The sequence below is a fragment of the Danio rerio genome, chromosome 2, assembly GCF_049306965.1.
Source record: "Danio rerio strain Tuebingen ecotype United States chromosome 2, GRCz12tu, whole genome shotgun sequence".
Classification (NCBI taxonomy): domain Eukaryota; kingdom Metazoa; phylum Chordata; class Actinopteri; order Cypriniformes; family Danionidae; genus Danio; species Danio rerio.
In genome coordinates this window covers 5,067,191-5,085,000 of record NC_133177.1, presented here as the reverse complement: position 1 = coordinate 5,085,000, position 17,810 = coordinate 5,067,191, and the positions used below count along the sequence as shown (strand labels likewise).

Sequence of the window (17,810 nt, the reverse complement as noted above, 5' to 3'; positions counted from 1 at the left end):
GCATAGACACCAAGTACTACTGTAATTGTTGTTCACTTGTCTGACCAACAGCATCTGGTATTTGTGTTAGCATGTACATTTTGTTCTGGTTTGTGCTAAGCCACTTTATGCATGTGAAGAAGTTATTAGGCGCTGGCCACTTTAATAGGTACACCTCATTAGTACCGGGTTGGACCCCTTTTTGCTTTCACAACTGCTTTAATCCTTCATGGCATAGATTCAACAAGGTACTGGAAATATTCCTCAGAGATTTTGCTCCATATTGACATGATAGCATCACACAGTTGCTGCAGATTTGAAAGCCACTGCGGGCCCGTTCACTACGCCACTGTGCGTTATACTACTGGAAGTAGTCATCAGAAGATGGGTACATTGTGGTCATAAAGGAATGGACATGATCAACAACAATACTCAGGTAGGCTGTGGTGTTGACACGAGGCTCAATTGCTACTGGGCCAAAAGTGTGCCAAGAAAATATCCCCCACACCATTACACCACCACCACCAGCCTCAACCGTTAATACAAGGCATGTTGTTGATGCCAAGTTATGACCCTACAATCCGAATGTTGCAGCAGAAATCGAGACTCATCAGACTAAGCAACATTTTTCCAATTGTAGCCTTTTTGAATTGTTTCTTGTTCTTAGCTGCCAAGATTGGCACTCGGTGTGGTGATTACACCTGTCTGAAGAAAAGGGCGTGGTTAACACACTTAAACACGCCCCTCCATCTGTCAGTTTTGATAACAAACAGAAACGGTGAGAAGGAGGAGTCTGTTATGTTGCAATAAATCTTTCCTAAAACCCTTTTCCTGATCTTTCTGAATGAAATGCCTGCTTTTTTACATCCAATCAGCTCGCAGGTGAAAAAACAAGCAACGCCCACTGTTTTCTTAACTAGTATTCCATTTCTTTAGTAAATGCGTCACAACGCACACACACACAAAAAACATGGTCGCAGCTTCCAGTTCATGCAGACTTTAAAACGGTTGACCTTCAGATTTTCACATCACTGCTAAAATAAAATAATGTAAATAAAGCAGTCAGTGACATACACATTAACAGGGTCCTTTTTAGATATTTAGGTACGTTTGTGGAAAATATCATTGTGGTATTTGGCTTTCTCACACTTGTGACCTTATCCTCCCCTTGAGAGACACGGATGATGTTTCAGTCCTGCGGAAATGAAACTGACTTCACACCTCGTGCCATCAGTTTCTCTGTCTTTTCCTCTTTGGTTACTGACCTTTGACTGTTTCTCCTTCAGTTTTTCTCCTTTTTCTTTTGTTACCCCATGGGATTCTCTTTGTATTTAATAAACGCCACTCCTTCTATTAATTGACATTTCCTGCAGAAAAATCCTGCAGTTTCTCTCTCATATAAGCTGCGTTCACGCGTGGCTTTAAATCGCTGATGTTGTCATTAGTTGGTAGACTGCTAAAATGTAATCTACGTTTTGTAGTAATGATGTTGGTTAGAAAGTAAGGATTTTGAAGCATATCTTTTTGTCTGTAATTGACGCACGTTAAAATTTATTTTGACCTTGCTTATGCAAAAAAGTGCTTTGAGAGATGTTTTGATAGTTCAGAGCCACTGTACAAGCAAAAGCTAAATACAGAATGCCGTCGTTTGAGCTGCAGATAATTTTATGACAAACACAGTGCATACAATAAATGACAGAATGTGGTGGACAGTAGGGTTGGGTATCGTTTGGGGTTATTTCGATACCGGTGCTGAATCGATACTTTTAATACGATATGGGGCCAAAATGGTGTCTGAACCGATTCTTTTTAGCCACAAAATTATGGTGGATGACTCTAGAAAAATCTTTCATTTGACAAAATCTTTTAAAAAATAATTTTAAAAGAACAAAAAGTTTAAAGTAAACATCAATTCATATTTTATATATTTGAATTACATTAATATATTTCCTTTGATAATTTGTTGGTCAGCATGAATTTACGATTTGCATTATGAAGTTACATTAGTTAACTACTAACCTGTGTGAAGGCCTGTCATCAAAATACTGAACAATCTTACATGTTATAGTACATAGATCCATTAACGTAATAGCGTCACCATGCTATCCATGTTTCCTCCAGTTTCATGTTAATTCAGGCGTTTATTTTTAACTTTTCGACTTTAACTGCAGCTTCACTTTCATTCAGGAGCATTTCATTTATGCCCCCATGACAAACTGAGGTTTTTTATGCGAGCATTAAGTATCAGAAAGGTCCGACCCTTTCTACCTGAACATGCAGCTCAACTCCTTGTTCAAGCTCTTGTTCTCTCCAGACTGGACTACTGCAACTCTCTACTAGCGGGGCTTCCAGCTAACTCTATCAAACCTCTTCAGCTGCTTCAGAACGCAGCAGCACGAGTGGTCTTTAATGAACCTAAAAGAGCACGTCACTCTCATCCGTTTGCACTGGCTGCCAGTTGCTGCTCGCATCAAATTCAAAGCTCTGATGTTTGCCTACAAACCCACCTCTGGCTTTGCTCCTTCTTATCTGCTCTCACTACTGCTGATTTATGTGCTCTCCAGAAACTTGTGTTCAGTGAATGAACGTCGCCTCGTGGTTCCATGCCAAAGAGGGAAGAAATCACTTTCCCGAACTCTCGGTCAATCTGCCCAGTTGGTGGAGTGAACTAAACTGCATCAGAATGACAGAGTCACTCGCTGTCTTCAAGAAAGGACAAAAAACTCAACTATTTAGTCTCCACTTTCCTTCCTAATCTGCATTTGCCTCTCTGGCTCCACCGCTAACTGTATTACAAAAAAAAAAAAAAAACTAATGTTTTGCTTCTTACACTTTACATATCTGAAACTTGCCCATAGCACTTATTCATTGTTGCTCTTGGTTGTGTAAATTGCTTCCTTGTCCTCATTTGTAAGTTGCTTTGGATAAAAGCATCTGCTAAATGACTAAATGTAAATGTAAGTAAGGACTGGTGGAAGAGTGCTCTTTTAATGGAATTTGATACCGCATGTTGAATAAAAAGACAAAATCTCTGCATTTCGTGACGCAGGTGTCTGTGGTCCTTTAAAGTAATCAAAAATCACTGTTTACATGGTAGTAAACATGGTACTCTTAATCAGAGTAATGTCTTAATCATGTTAAAATCGGAGCATTGGTGTTTATTTACATACTCGTTGAAAGTGCCAGATGATGTCGCAAATATGTTTTATTTGAGCTACAATTCTGTGCCAATAGGCCCGAATCACCTAATAGTCCAACAAAATCTCACGGCAATTCATAACTTTTTCATTTAGTGGCTAATTCGTACGAATTTGTACGATCTAATTCGTACATTTTAGTACGATTTGCTCATCCCCCAAAGACGGTTGGGTTTAGGGGTGGGGTTAGGTGCCACGCCTCCTTTTTAAAATCGTACAATTTCTTTGACTGAACTCGTACGAATTCATACGAATTAGCCACTAAACTGCCAAAACGTAAAATACTTACGTTTTCTCGTGAGATCAGGCTGAATAGTCCCATATGCAACGAATTGCTAAAACAACACAATTCTTAAGGTTTTTGAGGACAATTTGATTGGTCAATTAATTTAATTTTGTAAAAATGGTTAAGTTAAATTAAGTTGTTTCGGGACAACATGAAGGAATTGTGGGGAACTCAGCATTTTTTACTGTGCTGCATTAAATGTTGAGGGTTTTGCACTGTGTCGTTCTTCTTTAGTGTATATCTAAACTTGTCCTATCTACATGTGATTGATTTATGAGTTTTTTTGTGGTCCAAAGTGTGGACATCACTGGGGTGTCAATTGCCAATGCTCACAATCACTTGTGCGAGGGTGAATGCTGTCCTCTTGTGGTTCATCAGAGCAGTGTAGCTTGGAAACTAATGATCTATCTGACCACTACAAGAGATATTTCAGTAAAAAAAACACTGAGTTCAGAAGAACGAGGATTACAGTAGTTCTAATGTCTTGTGACTTTAAGCAAGGCTCTCTGAATCCACGAATCAGGTTTGGCTACTTGTTCTGTTTTGACAGGGTCTGTCATTGAGTCGTGTTGGCAGACTTGAGAGTGTGGGTGGATTTGTCTTCTCTGTGAGGTGAAACATACAGAGGTGTAGTGTGAGCTTCACTCATCCGCTCTCAATGTGCAATGTTGTCAGTGCTATCTACAGGTCACGTAGCCTAACACACACAGTCGAAACTGTTCCCAGATGATCTCACCCTGTTATTTTATCTATTTATTATTGCTTGGTCTCACGTTATATTAAGTGACCTTAACTAATATGTACTTGCACTGAGATTAATTATTTGTTACAATGTGAAATGAGCGTGTGTGAATGTGAGAGTGTTTGGTTGTTTCCAAGTATTGGATTGCGGTTGGAAGGGCATCCGCTGCGTAAAACATATGCTGGAATAGTTGGCGGTTCATTCCGCCGTGGCGACCTCTGACAAAGCAGACTAAGCTGAAAGAAAAAAAATGAATGAATGTTTAAATGTACTCAATGTGTAAATGCATGTGTTTACCTTGTACTTATGATTGATTAAATACATACATGTAATTACATCTGCAATTGTTACACTTTAATTACACTGTTGACCACCCCCTACACTCAAAACCTGCTCAAACCACCAAACTTGTCCCTAACAATACCTGTATTCCACCTCAAGAGCACCAGAAGTGTTCTGCAATGCAGTATGAACTCAGAAAGTACATTTTATTTTTGGATGCAAATAAATAGTAGGTAAGGACACTTAAAGAGCCCCTGTTTTGCATTATAAAAGTGTGCAAAACTGCAAACATTCTGAGTTTTTTGGGGACAACTTAATTGTTTCATGTTCAAACCACTTAAATTTGTAAAAACGAATGAGTCAACTTAATTCCTTCATGTTGTCCCGACACAAATAAATTCTGTGAAAACCCGGCATTTTTACCAGTGTATCAATAACTTTGACCCTTAGGATGAATTTTTGGCTTTTAGTTTTGTGGTTAAGGGTCACATATGGTAAATGGACCTGCCCATGTCTCTCTTGCCAAAGCAATCACATTTATGCTTCAATTCACCACATTTTATGGCAGTTTTAATAAGTTAAAAATGAAGAATAAAATCTGTAAATCAGTAAATGCTAAGGTCACGTAATGTCTATGCCATATGTCTATGTCTATGTTTGACATCAAGCTCTACAGAAATATTGCCTTAATCCCCATGAGTAAGTCACAGGTCACTATGGCAATGGGGAAAAACCTCTGTAAAATAATTCAAGCAGACACAATGACACCTACAGAGTCTGCAGCTGGTTTAAGTGTTCAGCCAAATGTCTGATCTCCACCAGAGACCCTTACTTTCCCCTTACAGCTGTTCTAGCATTACCACAGTTTTTTTTTTTTTAATTCTCTCCCTTCTTCGATAAGTCTCCAGAACATTCCTGCAGCATTAGATGCTCGTTTTGAAGTGGTGCTGGAAATTCTTTGTGTCAGACTGTTTATGACACACAGGGCCTTGCGTTACAGCCGATGTCCCTACTCAGCTCATCAAAAAACAAAACACAGCCCAACTTAGATTTGTACATTTTGTTTATCGCTCCAAATGCTGCACATCTGGTTTAGTCTTGATGAATCACTGGGGAGTGAGGCTGAGGAGAAGCAAATAAAACTATGTTTATTCTGAACAATTCCATGCAAATGTCAACCTCGCCATGAAAAAAATAAAGTTTTTATCAAAATGCTTTGCATCACATTATGATTTTTTAGTAAATGGGGCAAAAACAGCCACCAACAGTAGATTAGGGAAAAAATATGAAAATCTAACAATTTATCAAAGCCAATGTTGTTATTTATCATGTACAAGACTGTGATAAAAGGGGACAAAATCCAGTCCACAATTACGTTTATTATTGAAAATAGGTCATTTGTGTGTTTTTTTTTCACCAGATCAGTGACATCATTTATGAATTTTCCAATTAAAGAGTCAAAAGCCTGTCATTTTCTAAACAATTGGTTCTCAAACGTTTTTCATCAAGTACCACCTCAGAAAGCAATTGTCTCTCCAAGTACCACCAAAAGGAGCAGTATTGAAATACAGTAGCACAAGGCCCAGTAAAGCAGCTACAACTCTGCACAGCTAAAAAACGTGGCAGATAACCTCAGAAATATAGGCTATATGTCATATATGACATATTATATATGTCATTTTTGATCAATTTTGAAATGTGTGTAACATGTTCATGACATATTTCATTCCTTTGCGTACCACTAGAAGGAAGCCTGCGTACCACTAGTGGTACACGTACCACAGTTTGAGAACCACTGCTCTAAACTATTTAATAGTTTTGATCAGGACTGAGGTTGATTAGCAGATTTCTGCAAAAAAAAAAAATACAAATAAACTGATGCATTTTTGCAGCAGTTTAATTTAGTGGAGGTTTTATTCCGAAAATAACAAAAGGGTAGTAAATTTGAAGAGTGCACAAGGGTAAAGAAACTTACAGTGCTGTTTCTGTATAAATGGAAAGCAAATTACAATTGTCCACTCCCCTTTTTGGCGCAAAAAATGGCCCGATCCGTGACAAAAAACAAAACATGATGTGGTCCGAGCCATAAGATTTGTGATCCGTTACACTACAAGTGACTATTTTATTTCAGCAATTTATTTTTAAAAGCAAATTAATTAAACCAAATAGTCACATTACATTTTCCAAAAAAAAAGTAACTCAAATATTTCTACTTAATTTTTAAAGTAATGTTACTTGAAAAGTAATATTATTTATTCATATTAATATTATTATATACGTAATTCATGTCACTTGTAATGCGTTAGGCCTGGTTTATACTTCTGCAGCGAGTGATTGGCGTGACCCATGGCGCTTGCAATGTGTGTAGTTGAGCATTTATACTTCCGCACGCTGTTTCTGTTGCTCTGCAATAACACTTCTGAAACGCTAGCTGTGTCGAGTTTCTTCCCTGGTGTTTTGTTTTTTTCTGAACGCTGTATTAATGTACAAGTGGTTAAAACTTGCTCATTTTGAGGTGGGAAGTGGCGGACGTGGAACAACTTTAATCATAAGGTAAACACAAAACAGCAGTTTTTATCCGGAGCTCCTTCACGGGACTCAACACTTGTAAACACTCATTTCATCGGGTTCATTCATTCATCCATTCATTCATTCACTTTCCTTTAGCTTAGTGTCTTTATTCATCAGGGGGTCGCCACAGCGGAATGAACCGCCAACTTATCCAGCATATGTTTTTCACAGCGGATGCGCTTCCAGCTGCAACCCAGAACTGAAAAACACCAATACACTCTTACATTCACACAAACCCTTATGCAGCCTATTTAGTTTATTCAATTCACCTGTAGCGCATGTGTTAGGACTGTGAGGGGAAACCAGAGCACCTGGAGAACATGCAAACTCCACACAGAAATGCCACCTGGCCCAGCTGAGGCTCGAACCAGTGGCCTTCTTGCTATGAGGTGATAGTGCTAACCACTGAGCCACCGTTTCGCCCACATATAATGTTAACATTGGTATTTACTGCACATCCATAACGCTGGAATTTCTCTTCTGCTATGGCTAAGAAAGCCAAAAATGTCCCTTTTAAATTGGAAGCGGGGGGAGGGGAAACATTTTCAACGCGTTTGTTTACAAGAGGTTGAGATAACATTTTTAGAGCGACTTTTCAAGCGAACCAAATAAAGAAGAAAAGTCAGACCATGTGGGAGTCGAGACTGAGAGAGAGAGAGAGAGAGAGAGAGAGATGTGGTGAGAGCCAGAGATAGGAGGGGATATGGTGCTGGTGCTCATGAGGGGGATTTGTTAAGAGCCCAGCATATGGGAGGAACACAGGAAACGAGCTCTCCATCCTGCAGTTAAATCTGACCTTTTGGCTCACGATCAAATGCTCCTCCATCCGAATACCATAGAGTCTCTGTCCCGGGCACAAGCGCTGGAGAGAGGGAGGGAGGGAAATAGAAGGGGCACTTCCCCAGCGTCTGTTTGTGAGTTGCAGGAATTACACAGTCACGGCCGAGAGAGAGAAAGAATGAGAGAGTCATAGACGGAGCTGACACAAACACACACTCACTATGACAAAAAGAAAACAATCTTTTAATGCAGACCTCAAGCGCAGATCTTTCCGATTCTTTTATCACGTCCACCGTTGCTGTCATCTGAGTGAGGGATTCGGGAATAGAAGGAACCGTCCTATTAATAGCTGGATGAACAGAGGAATGAACAACAAGTCAAGTACATCTTTCCAGACGTGGTGCAATGAGGACGTCACCTTATAATCTTTGCGATTCTCTGTCAGTCTCCAGAGCCCGCGGTGTGAACTTTGTTTTGGGATGTTCTGACTTAGCTGCCAAGTGAACAGTTCCCTTTGGCAGACCCCTCTCTCTCTCTCTCTTTGGCGCTGTGGTGTTTTCTTGCCTTGGCCCACGCTGTTCCCCCGCATACACACGTTCTTTCTCCATGCTAGCGCTGAGCTTTGATTAAAGGAGCTTAATGTGGATTGCCAAGGGATGGAATGTAGTATGTGGGCTGCGCAACTTCAGGAGACCTTACAACTGAGAGACCTTCGGTTTGGAGTCGTCTCGAACTCTGTTTTCCAGCTAAGGAGTTTCAGAAACTTCGACTGAGCACTTTTTGGGGATATTTTCCAAACTCAAGATGCGTCGTTTTGACAAGCTCAAAAAGTCGTTCCCATTTCTTGCTCACTTCCATGTGTACAGAGTAAGTCTGGTTTTGATTCGCTTGTGCAGAGCATGCTTTCAATATGAGGACTGACACGTGCATGAGTGTATGTGTGTGTGTGTGCTGGTTCATGTAGGATTCTGTGTTGGTGTGAAATTACACCATACCTTTACACGTGTCAAAGCTTAGCTGTGTACATTGATGTCAACAGACCATGCACTGTAGAAAATGCTGGGTATTACACAGTTCCCTTATGTTGTCCCAACACAAATCGATTAAACTTTAGTGATGGGAAGTTTGGATCATTTTAGTGACTCGGATCTTTGAGTCTCGTTCATCGAGATGAACGAATCTTTTTTTGAGTCATTTCGTTCATTTGGTTCAATTTGCCAAAATAATATTAAAATGTTACGAATTGCTTCCAAACACATCTACAACTAGCCTAAAAGTTGATCACATGACAAATAAGTCATAAATAGAATACTATAAGAAGGAGAAAATAATAATTCAGTGTTTACCTGCTCTTTTGTTTATGAAGGTATTGTTGTCTCTTTGCTCAGTTCACCTCTTCATGTCTTCAAATGTCAGTGGTTCGTTCACGTTACACTGACAGTCACATATAATTTTAACCAATGTGCTCAGTCTGAGCCAATAGGAGCCATAATAATTAGTTCACCTTTCGAGACTTCTAGTTCTTGAGTCGTTCGTTCATTACGTGACAGAATGACTCAAACCCGAGGACTCGAGAAATGAACGGTTCAATTCTTTTTCCAGCTCTAAACGCATATGATTGGCCCGTGATGAACGGATGACTCAGACCTGATTGAGGACTCGAGAGGTGAACGGATCAATTCTTTTTCCGTCTCTAAATGCATATGATTGGCCCGTGATGAACGAATGACTCAGACCCGATTGTGGACTCGAGAGGTGAACGGATCAATTCTTTTCCCGGCTCTAAACGCATATGATTGGCTTCTGCCTTTCCGCGATGAACGACTCAAAAGACTTGAAATGAACGATACCACCTGCACAAATGTGCGCACGCGCGGATGAATCATTCCCTTAAAGGACTCGTAGTTCCCGAGTCATATTGAAGATTCGTTCAAAATGAACGAATCGTTCATGAACAACCCATCACTATTAAACTTGCGTCAAAGCAATTCCAGCATTATGGATGTGACATTTGCAGTACAATCTCAAAGCATAAATTCACAGAGAAAGTACAGGATATGTTGACATCATATTGAAACATCTGTTTACATTTTCCAAAACTACTAACCACATAGTTATGGGATCATAAAAAGATCAATCTGTAAACAACTTTTAGGTTTTAAATGAGGGAAATAAAAAAGCGTTATGGATGTGACCAAAAATAGTCTGGAGGTTTACAGTCTACAACAGGGATGTCAAACTCAATTTCTGGAAGGCCGCAGCACTGCACAGTTTAGTTTCAACCCTAATTAAACATACATAATCAAACTAAATGAGTAATTCAGGCTTGTTTGAATCCTACAGGTAAGTGTGTTGAAGCAGGGTTGGAACTAAACTGTGCAGAGCTGCGGCCCTCCAGGAATTGAGTTTGACATCCCTGCTCTACAACATACTTTGTAGGAATTCTGTGAATTAAACTGCACAACCCCAAATAAATTATGCTAATCAAAAGAAGCTATCTCTCTATAGAACCAACATGACTCATTTTATTTTATTTGACATTTTTGCATTTATCAGGGGAAAAGCTTGGTTATAGATGTGACAGATGTGAAATTGGCACTTGTGTGACTTTAGTAAATCAAATATTTCTAAAGCACTGTAAAATACCTGCTTGCACAAAAACTGCAGAATCTGTTTCGATCATTTGATTTTGATTTTTAATTTAAGTGGATTGAACATAAAACACTTAAGTCGTAACTGTTGATTCAGCTCATTTTAAATAAGTAGTTTGAACAAGCAGTTCACTACTAGAGTCTGACGCCAGCAATTCAGCAAATCTTTGCATTGCCTAACTTTACAGCTTCTGTTTTAAGAGTACTCACGGAGCATATACTGTACGTTGCAGCGGTCAGGTGTGTCAGGAATGTTTGTTTGGCAATTATGTTCTATTCAGCAAGCATCTTGGTCCCCCAACCTTTTTATCACTGCTAGGTGACCATCAACCATTTTCTTAGAGGATTTCAAGCAGGCAAAACATTGCTGCAACTGATTCAAGTTTTATTTATGTAGGAAATTAAAAAGCACTGCAGTGTTTTAGGTGTTCTGTGTTTACACAGGTTTTATTTTTTATCCGAGTCTGAACTATCTTTTAATTTGACAAATCATTTATTTAGAAAAATGACCATATTCTCTTACTTGCATCTCTGTCACTTGAGTGCCAAAATTTAGACCTCAAGCTAGCAAAACGAGCAAGAAACAGATGTCTTCGGAAAGTTTCTTTGCAAAAGGAAAACTTTTACTGTGTGACTGTACTCTGAAAGATATTGATGATTATATCAAAAGGGTCTTGACCCCTCTGACCCACGGCTTTTTATGAGTCGACACAGGAAGCACCTTGAGCACAAAAGACTCTCTATGCTCTCGAATCTTTCTAACTCTCGTCTGAGAAACCTGTTGACTTCGCAACCTCTAGTTATACATATCTTAAGCTTCTGTTATATACATACATATGTTATGTTATATCTTAAGTTTCTGCCACTCTCGAGAATAAGAAACATCTGGAGATTTCTGTCTGCACATAGATCAACTATTTATAAAAGGGCCCTGACAGAACATAAAGACATATTCAGTGCAAACAACCTCTTATTTAACAAGTTGACAACTTGGTTGACTGTAAGCCAGTGACTGAATAAACAGTGTAGAATAAAGCCAAACTTGGTCTGTTATACACTCACAGTAATGTAATTTCATTTGACTTGTCTTTGGTGCCTTTCAGTAAATGTTGATATGACTTATGCAGTAGGCCTGGGCGATACAACAAAAAAAATATAATGCTTCATATCATTCGGTATCGATAATTACTCAACATTTTTCTACAATCCTTTTAGCAATAATTGGATTTGTCATTTATTTAAACACTTTAATTTAATTTTACCAGCATTACTAAGACAGATAGTTTTAATAGTCAAAAACGATATAATATCTCGGGCTCTATTTTGACGGTCCATGCGCAGAGCGCAAAACGCAGGGCGCAAACGCTTTCAGGGCATGTCAGAACGCATTTTTGCTAATTTAAGGACGGAAAAAATCCGCTTTGCGCCATGGTGCATGGTCTAAAAGGGTTGAGTTTATTTTCTTAATGAGTTATAGGTGTGTTTTGAGAATAAACCAATTAGAGCCTCATCTCCCATTCTTTTTAAGAGCCAACTGCGTCGTGCCATAAGCGCATTTTGACAAAGTAAGTTCACCTTCGCTTTTGCTCTCGTGGATAGGGAAACCTTTACACACAGACATCAATTAGCCTATAAATAATTAATTTCGTTTGTTAAGCGCAAAGATTTGTTTCAAAACTATTTCTAAATTCAGTTCTAATTTCTAGCAAACGAATAAATGAACAATAATAATGAAGTGTGGTCAAAATACTGAGTTATTTCCAAATACACCTGCCATGCCCCATATGGTCTAAAACCTGACAGGTGGACAAATCTAAGCTTGTTTTTAATAAAACAAATATAAATATGGATATAATAAATAATACAGCTAATAATAATAACATTATACAAAAGCAAATTGTATGAACTGAAAAAGCCTCCCGAGATGAACAAAGTAAGGCAGTGGTTTTTAAATCATCATGTAGGCTAGAAATTAATATGTATGTATATATATATATATATATATATATATATATATATATATATATATATATATATATATATATATATATATATATATATATATATATTATATATATATATATATATATATATATATATATATTATATATATATATTATATATATATATAAAACTTTACAGTAATTTCACTTTTTAGATAAGATTGCAAAGATTATTGTTCATTTGATTCTGAACCTTTTTTTATCATTTATAAAGTGTTTATGAAGCATAAATAGTCCTCACTTTAGATTAGGTCAAAAAACTGTGTGAAATTGAGTTAATACAGCATTTATTAACATATTAGTTAACTATTAATATATGCCTGAATAAGAAGACATAAACATTGATTTCAATAGTTTATTAATCATTTACTAACTCATTCTAAATGATCCTAAAACCCTCAACTACTCTTAAATACAAATGGTTTGTAAATAATGCGATACTTAATTTAGTAATGAAAAATAAATCATTAACTAAATTTGAAAATACAATTATTAAGCACATTATATAGATGCTAATAATTCAAGAATAGAGCATTTGTAGCTGCAGTTATAAACTGCTTACTAACGCTTATTAATGTAGAGTTAATGCTTAACAAATAATGAACTCACTAGATGCTGATGCTTAGTAAATGATTCCTAGTGTGTAGTTATTATAAAGTGTTACCCTTATGGCTTATAATAAAATAAACATAAGTGTTAAAGAGACTCTTAAAGTTGATAACTAAAATTTTACAAAGCGTGTGCAATGATAAAGTGTAAATGCTGAACAATCAAAGCAAACTTTAAGGTAGATCAACATCTGTAAGATGTCAATAATAATAAGACCGTAAACCTCAAACTCAAAAAATATGATAATCAAATCTAAACATTCATCATTATTACATCATTATTTAAATACAAAAAAAAAGCCCCCTAAACCTAGTAACTGGTTAGGCCAGCAACAACTGCGATCAAGCGTATTCGACAACTTACAATGAGTCTGTTACAGCACTGTGGGGGGATTTTGGCCCACTCATCTCTTCAGAACTGTTGTAATTCAGCCATATTGGAAAGCTTTCAAACATGAGTCGCCTTTTTTAAGGTCATGCCACAGCATCTCAATTGGATTCAGGTCAGGACTTTGACTAGGCCACTACAAAATCTTTATTTAGTTTTTCTTTAGCCATTTAAAAGTGGACTTGCTGGTGAGCCATGGATTATTGTCCTGCTGGTGATTTTATATAAATCTCCAAAAACTGACATTTTGTTTAGTGTTGTGGTCCAGAGTCACATATTTAAAAAAAAAGTCGAGATTAGAATGTCTAAAACGAAAGCATTCAAACATAAAGTGTCATTTAAGGGCCAGGAAATACTTCAGTCTCTCTGATTGCAGCATTATTGGTCGCTCACCACACTCCCCACCCCGTCTTGCCTTAATGCTGTTAACAAGTGACTGACCAGAAGTCCTCCAGAGAAAGCAAGTGTGTCATAGAAAGAACACCAGTATGAAGGAGTGCGGGGGAGGGAGAGATTGAAAATTGAAAGCAGCTGATGTGCAATACGCTGCAGCAGAAAAAAAAACACCCCAGAAAACAAGCACAACGGCAGACCTAGGAAACAGTAGCACACTTTTTATTTGTCCCAGAGCTTCTATGCACCACTGCCAGTGTTCTTCCATCTGTTATGCTACTCCATTCATCAGTTCCTCTTGTTACTGAACAGAAGCTTAAAGGGGCCGTGGATGTCCGGTGTTTGAAAGGTGATGATGAAACTGAGTGCTTGTGATTTTTATGGATATGTAAAGACTTTTTTAATCAGGTTAGAAGTAGAGTTGGAGATGCTGTTGAAAGGTAAGGCCTGGTTACATGTGGAGGTGTTCTGTTTTAGGAGTACTAACATAGATTCGAGAGTGGCTCAGCAGATGTGCCCTTGGCCCACGCCAATGCCAGCTGGGTTTTATGAAGTTCAGGTGTGCATGTTCATTGGTGTGTGCGCGCTCACCAGATGTGTACCACAGTTGAACAGTGAAATCCTGCCTGTATTTTATTTCTTTATTCATGTGCTGTTGTTGCAGCGTTCTCCAAACCGAATCACTTTTAATAATACGTTAAATGCTCAATCACGCTTGTTGATGTCTACATGGACACTAGCTTTGATTTTTTTAGGCTGCTGGTTAGGAGATGTTTTGTATGTTTGCTTTTGGGGGTTTGTATGGGTTAATCAGTATATTTACATGGATAACAGTATTCTAAAATGAAGACACTAGTCATTACAAATCTGCAATGTAAACAGAGATTTGTGATTAACTTTATCTGACTAAAGGATAGAGGACGTAAACACAGACACAGACGCACTAGGGTGCTGTTTTTTCCACATGTCAATGTTTATGAATAGATTACACCAAAATGAAAATGAGTAATCTTAAAAAACTGTACATCAGTTTAAAGATATAACCCTTAAGCATTCATTGCAGATAGTTGTTTTTTCAATGGAAAGCTTATAAAGAATGTATTTGCTAAATAATTACCATAGTCTAGGACATTTCACTGCATTTTGTGACAAGATTTACACACGGCAGTGTACAAAAATCGCATGGCTTTTGAGCAAGGATTTGTCATTTGGACTTGAAGTTTCATAAAATGTACATGAGCACAACTAATTTCCTCTTAAATGAGCACAAACAGTTAAAGTATGCTTTTGTTATCTATCAGTGGTAAGTGACACCTCTGTTATCAAGCAAAGGGATTCAGTTACTGCTCTTTACTTGTTTAATAACAGAGGTGTCACTTTAGTAGAAAGAAAGTGAATTCAGACATTTTTATATTAATGTCAACATGCGTTCAAGATTACAACTATGTGAGTAATATGGGAAAATACCTAATAATAGGATATAATAGTAAAATATGGGACAATCCCGGCAAAAACAAGGTTGTCATGTATGAAGTGAAGTGTTTGTCCAACAACAGTTTTGCAAAGAAACGCAAAACATTTGCCAGGGAACGCAAAAACGTTCAAAAATATGTTTACCTATCACTCAGTTTTTTTTCCCTTCCACCCATTTTTTTTTCTCCACCATCACGTCCCTTCCAGGTCTCCATAGGAAAGAACTTCATCATGTGCAAATTATCTTTGCTGCTTGTTTAACAAACTACATTTGAGCTGAATCAACACAACTCTTGAGAGATTTTTTTTTGGACAACTTAATTGTTTTATGTTCAATCCACTTCAATTTGTTAAGTCAACTTAATCAGTTTGTGTTGGGACAACATGAATGAATTGTGTGGAACCCTGTATTTTTTACAGTGAAATTAAGTGCTATTGATTACATGTTACTATTACATGTCAGGGTGACGCAGTGACGGAGTGGGTAGCACGTTCGCCTCACAGCAAGAATGTCGCTGGGTCGTTGGCTCGATCCTCGGCTCAGTTGGCGTTTCTGTGTGGAGTTTACATGCTCTCCCTGCGTTTGCGTGGGTTACCTCTGGGTTCTCCGGTTTCCCCCACAGTCCAAAGACATGCGGTACAGGTGAACTGGGTAGGCTAAATTGTCCGTAGTGTATGAGTGTGTGTGTGACTGTGTTTGTGGATGTTCTAGTGATGGGTTGCGGCTGGAAGGGCATCGGCTGCGTAAAAACTTGCTGGATGAGTTGGCGGTTCATTCCGCTGTGGCGACCCCGGATTAATAAAGGGACTAAGCCGACAAGAAAATGAAAAAATGAATGAATACATGTCAAACAGACACACAGAAGTAATAGTAAAAAAAAACTATTCTAATATCGTCTCGTTCAGAATAAGGTAAATAATTAGATTAGTGTTGTCCATGCAAATAAAGAGCTCTGGAGGTGACTGGCGTGTGTATGTTTGTCTGCAGAAGCTGGGCAGCAGTATGCAGTGTGAAGAGGGCACCGAGTGGCTGCTGGAGCTGCTAATGGAAGTGCAACTGCAGCAGTACTTCCTGCGCATCCGAGATGAGCTCAACATTACACGACTCTCACACTTTGACTACGTCAAGAATGAGGACCTGGAGAAGATCGGCATGGGCCGGCCTGGTGAGTTAACTAAGGTGTTCATCAAACATAATAATCACTTATTAGTTAGGGTAATTAGGCAAGTATAATGTATAATGATGGTTTGTTCTGGAGACAATTGAAAACAAATATTGCTTAAGGGCTGTTACGGTTCCTTACTTAAATATGACTCTTGACTCAAAGTCAACGTAACATAAATAAACAACGACCAAAGTGCTCCAGCTAAATTATTTATTAACCAGCAAAACAATCCAAATTGACAAGAGATGGGGAGTCCAACAACATAATAAAGAACAACCAAACAAACCTAAGGCAGGTTGGAGCTCCCCACTCCAAACAAATATCAAAAGGAAAGCATAAAGGAGAATACAACAATAAAGCCGTCAATAACTGTGGTGGCGTGGAGAAATGAGGAACGGGTAGAAGTCTGCTTCCGTTTGTTTTAAAGGCCTGACGCCATCAGATCAACCAATAGAAAACTGAAACGGGAAAAAGACAAACACGATCAATTGGAAGTAATTATTAAGGGCAGGAGTGAACGCTACACGCAACAAGGGCGCTAATAATATTGACCTTAAAATAGTATCAATATAATTAAAAACTGCTTTTATTTTTGCGAAAATAAAACAAATAAGACTATCTCCAGAAGAAAAAACATTATAGGAAATACTGTGAAAAATTCCTTGCTCTGTTAAACATCATTTGGGAAATATTTAAAAAGAAAAAAAAAATCACAGGAGGGCTAATAAGTTTGACTTTAACTGTATATATAATTGTGTATTTGTTTGTTTCTTTGGGATTTTGTTGTCTTGGGGATCTCTAATTAAGATCTAATGGGGATCTAAATGAAGAGTAAATAGAGAAAACACATATGCGGGATGAGTGTGGAGTATTGAGACTTCTCTGTGAAGAGCAGGGATTTCTTTTCCTCTGGTGAAGCCAGCACAAGCATTGAGTGTCAGCCAGATCTAATCAGTGTGTCGGTCCACACTCAGCATTGAGCCTTTGTGTGACAACTGAAGTGTGAACTCTGCTGATGTCATTTTTGTTTAGCTGACCTGATTATTGACCGTCTTTATTGGCACATACACCATTTTTTCTATCATTTTTTTCATCGTCTGTTTCATCTTGTTTGTTAATTGGTCTTCTATCAACATTAACTATTTTATATATAGATTATATAGAAGTTAACAAATGTATATATAGAATTATAGATGGGCATAGATTAATCTAGATGAATCTAGATTAATTTCAAGATTACAGTGAGATTTATCTCGGTTAAAATGGCTCAATTGAATTCTGCCAAAGGCAT

At 37.9% G+C, this 17,810-nt stretch overlaps 1 protein-coding gene and 1 long non-coding RNA gene across 17 annotated transcripts in view; one reads left to right on the top strand and one right to left on the bottom strand.

Moving 5' to 3' along the window:
• LOC137487665 (uncharacterized) overlaps positions 1-8,465 on the bottom strand; it is a 46,124-nt gene extending 37,659 nt beyond the window's left edge. The window contains exons 1-2 of the long non-coding RNA XR_011006324.2: positions 8,092-8,465; positions 7,854-7,965 (exon numbers count right to left, since the gene is read on the bottom strand). This is a non-coding gene — a long non-coding RNA (uncharacterized lncRNA). The remainder of the gene's footprint in view (positions 1-7,853; positions 7,966-8,091) is intronic.
• The window catches only part of tnk2b (tyrosine kinase, non-receptor, 2b), a 110,675-nt gene that overhangs the window by 43,312 nt on the left and 49,553 nt on the right, over positions 1-17,810 (top strand). For 6 of the 16 annotated variants that reach the window (XM_068224304.2, XM_073918197.1, XM_021480555.3 and 3 more), the window contains one exon: positions 16,342-16,519. In XM_068224304.2, the coding sequence (XP_068080405.1) occupies positions 16,357-16,519 (163 nt within the window). In that variant the 5' untranslated portion in view covers positions 16,342-16,356. Of the gene's footprint in view, positions 1-7,991; positions 8,705-16,341; positions 16,534-17,810 lie in introns of those variants that run through there. The other 10 variants (XM_073918240.1, XM_073918203.1, XM_073918243.1 and 7 more) reach the window with 4 other exon arrangements.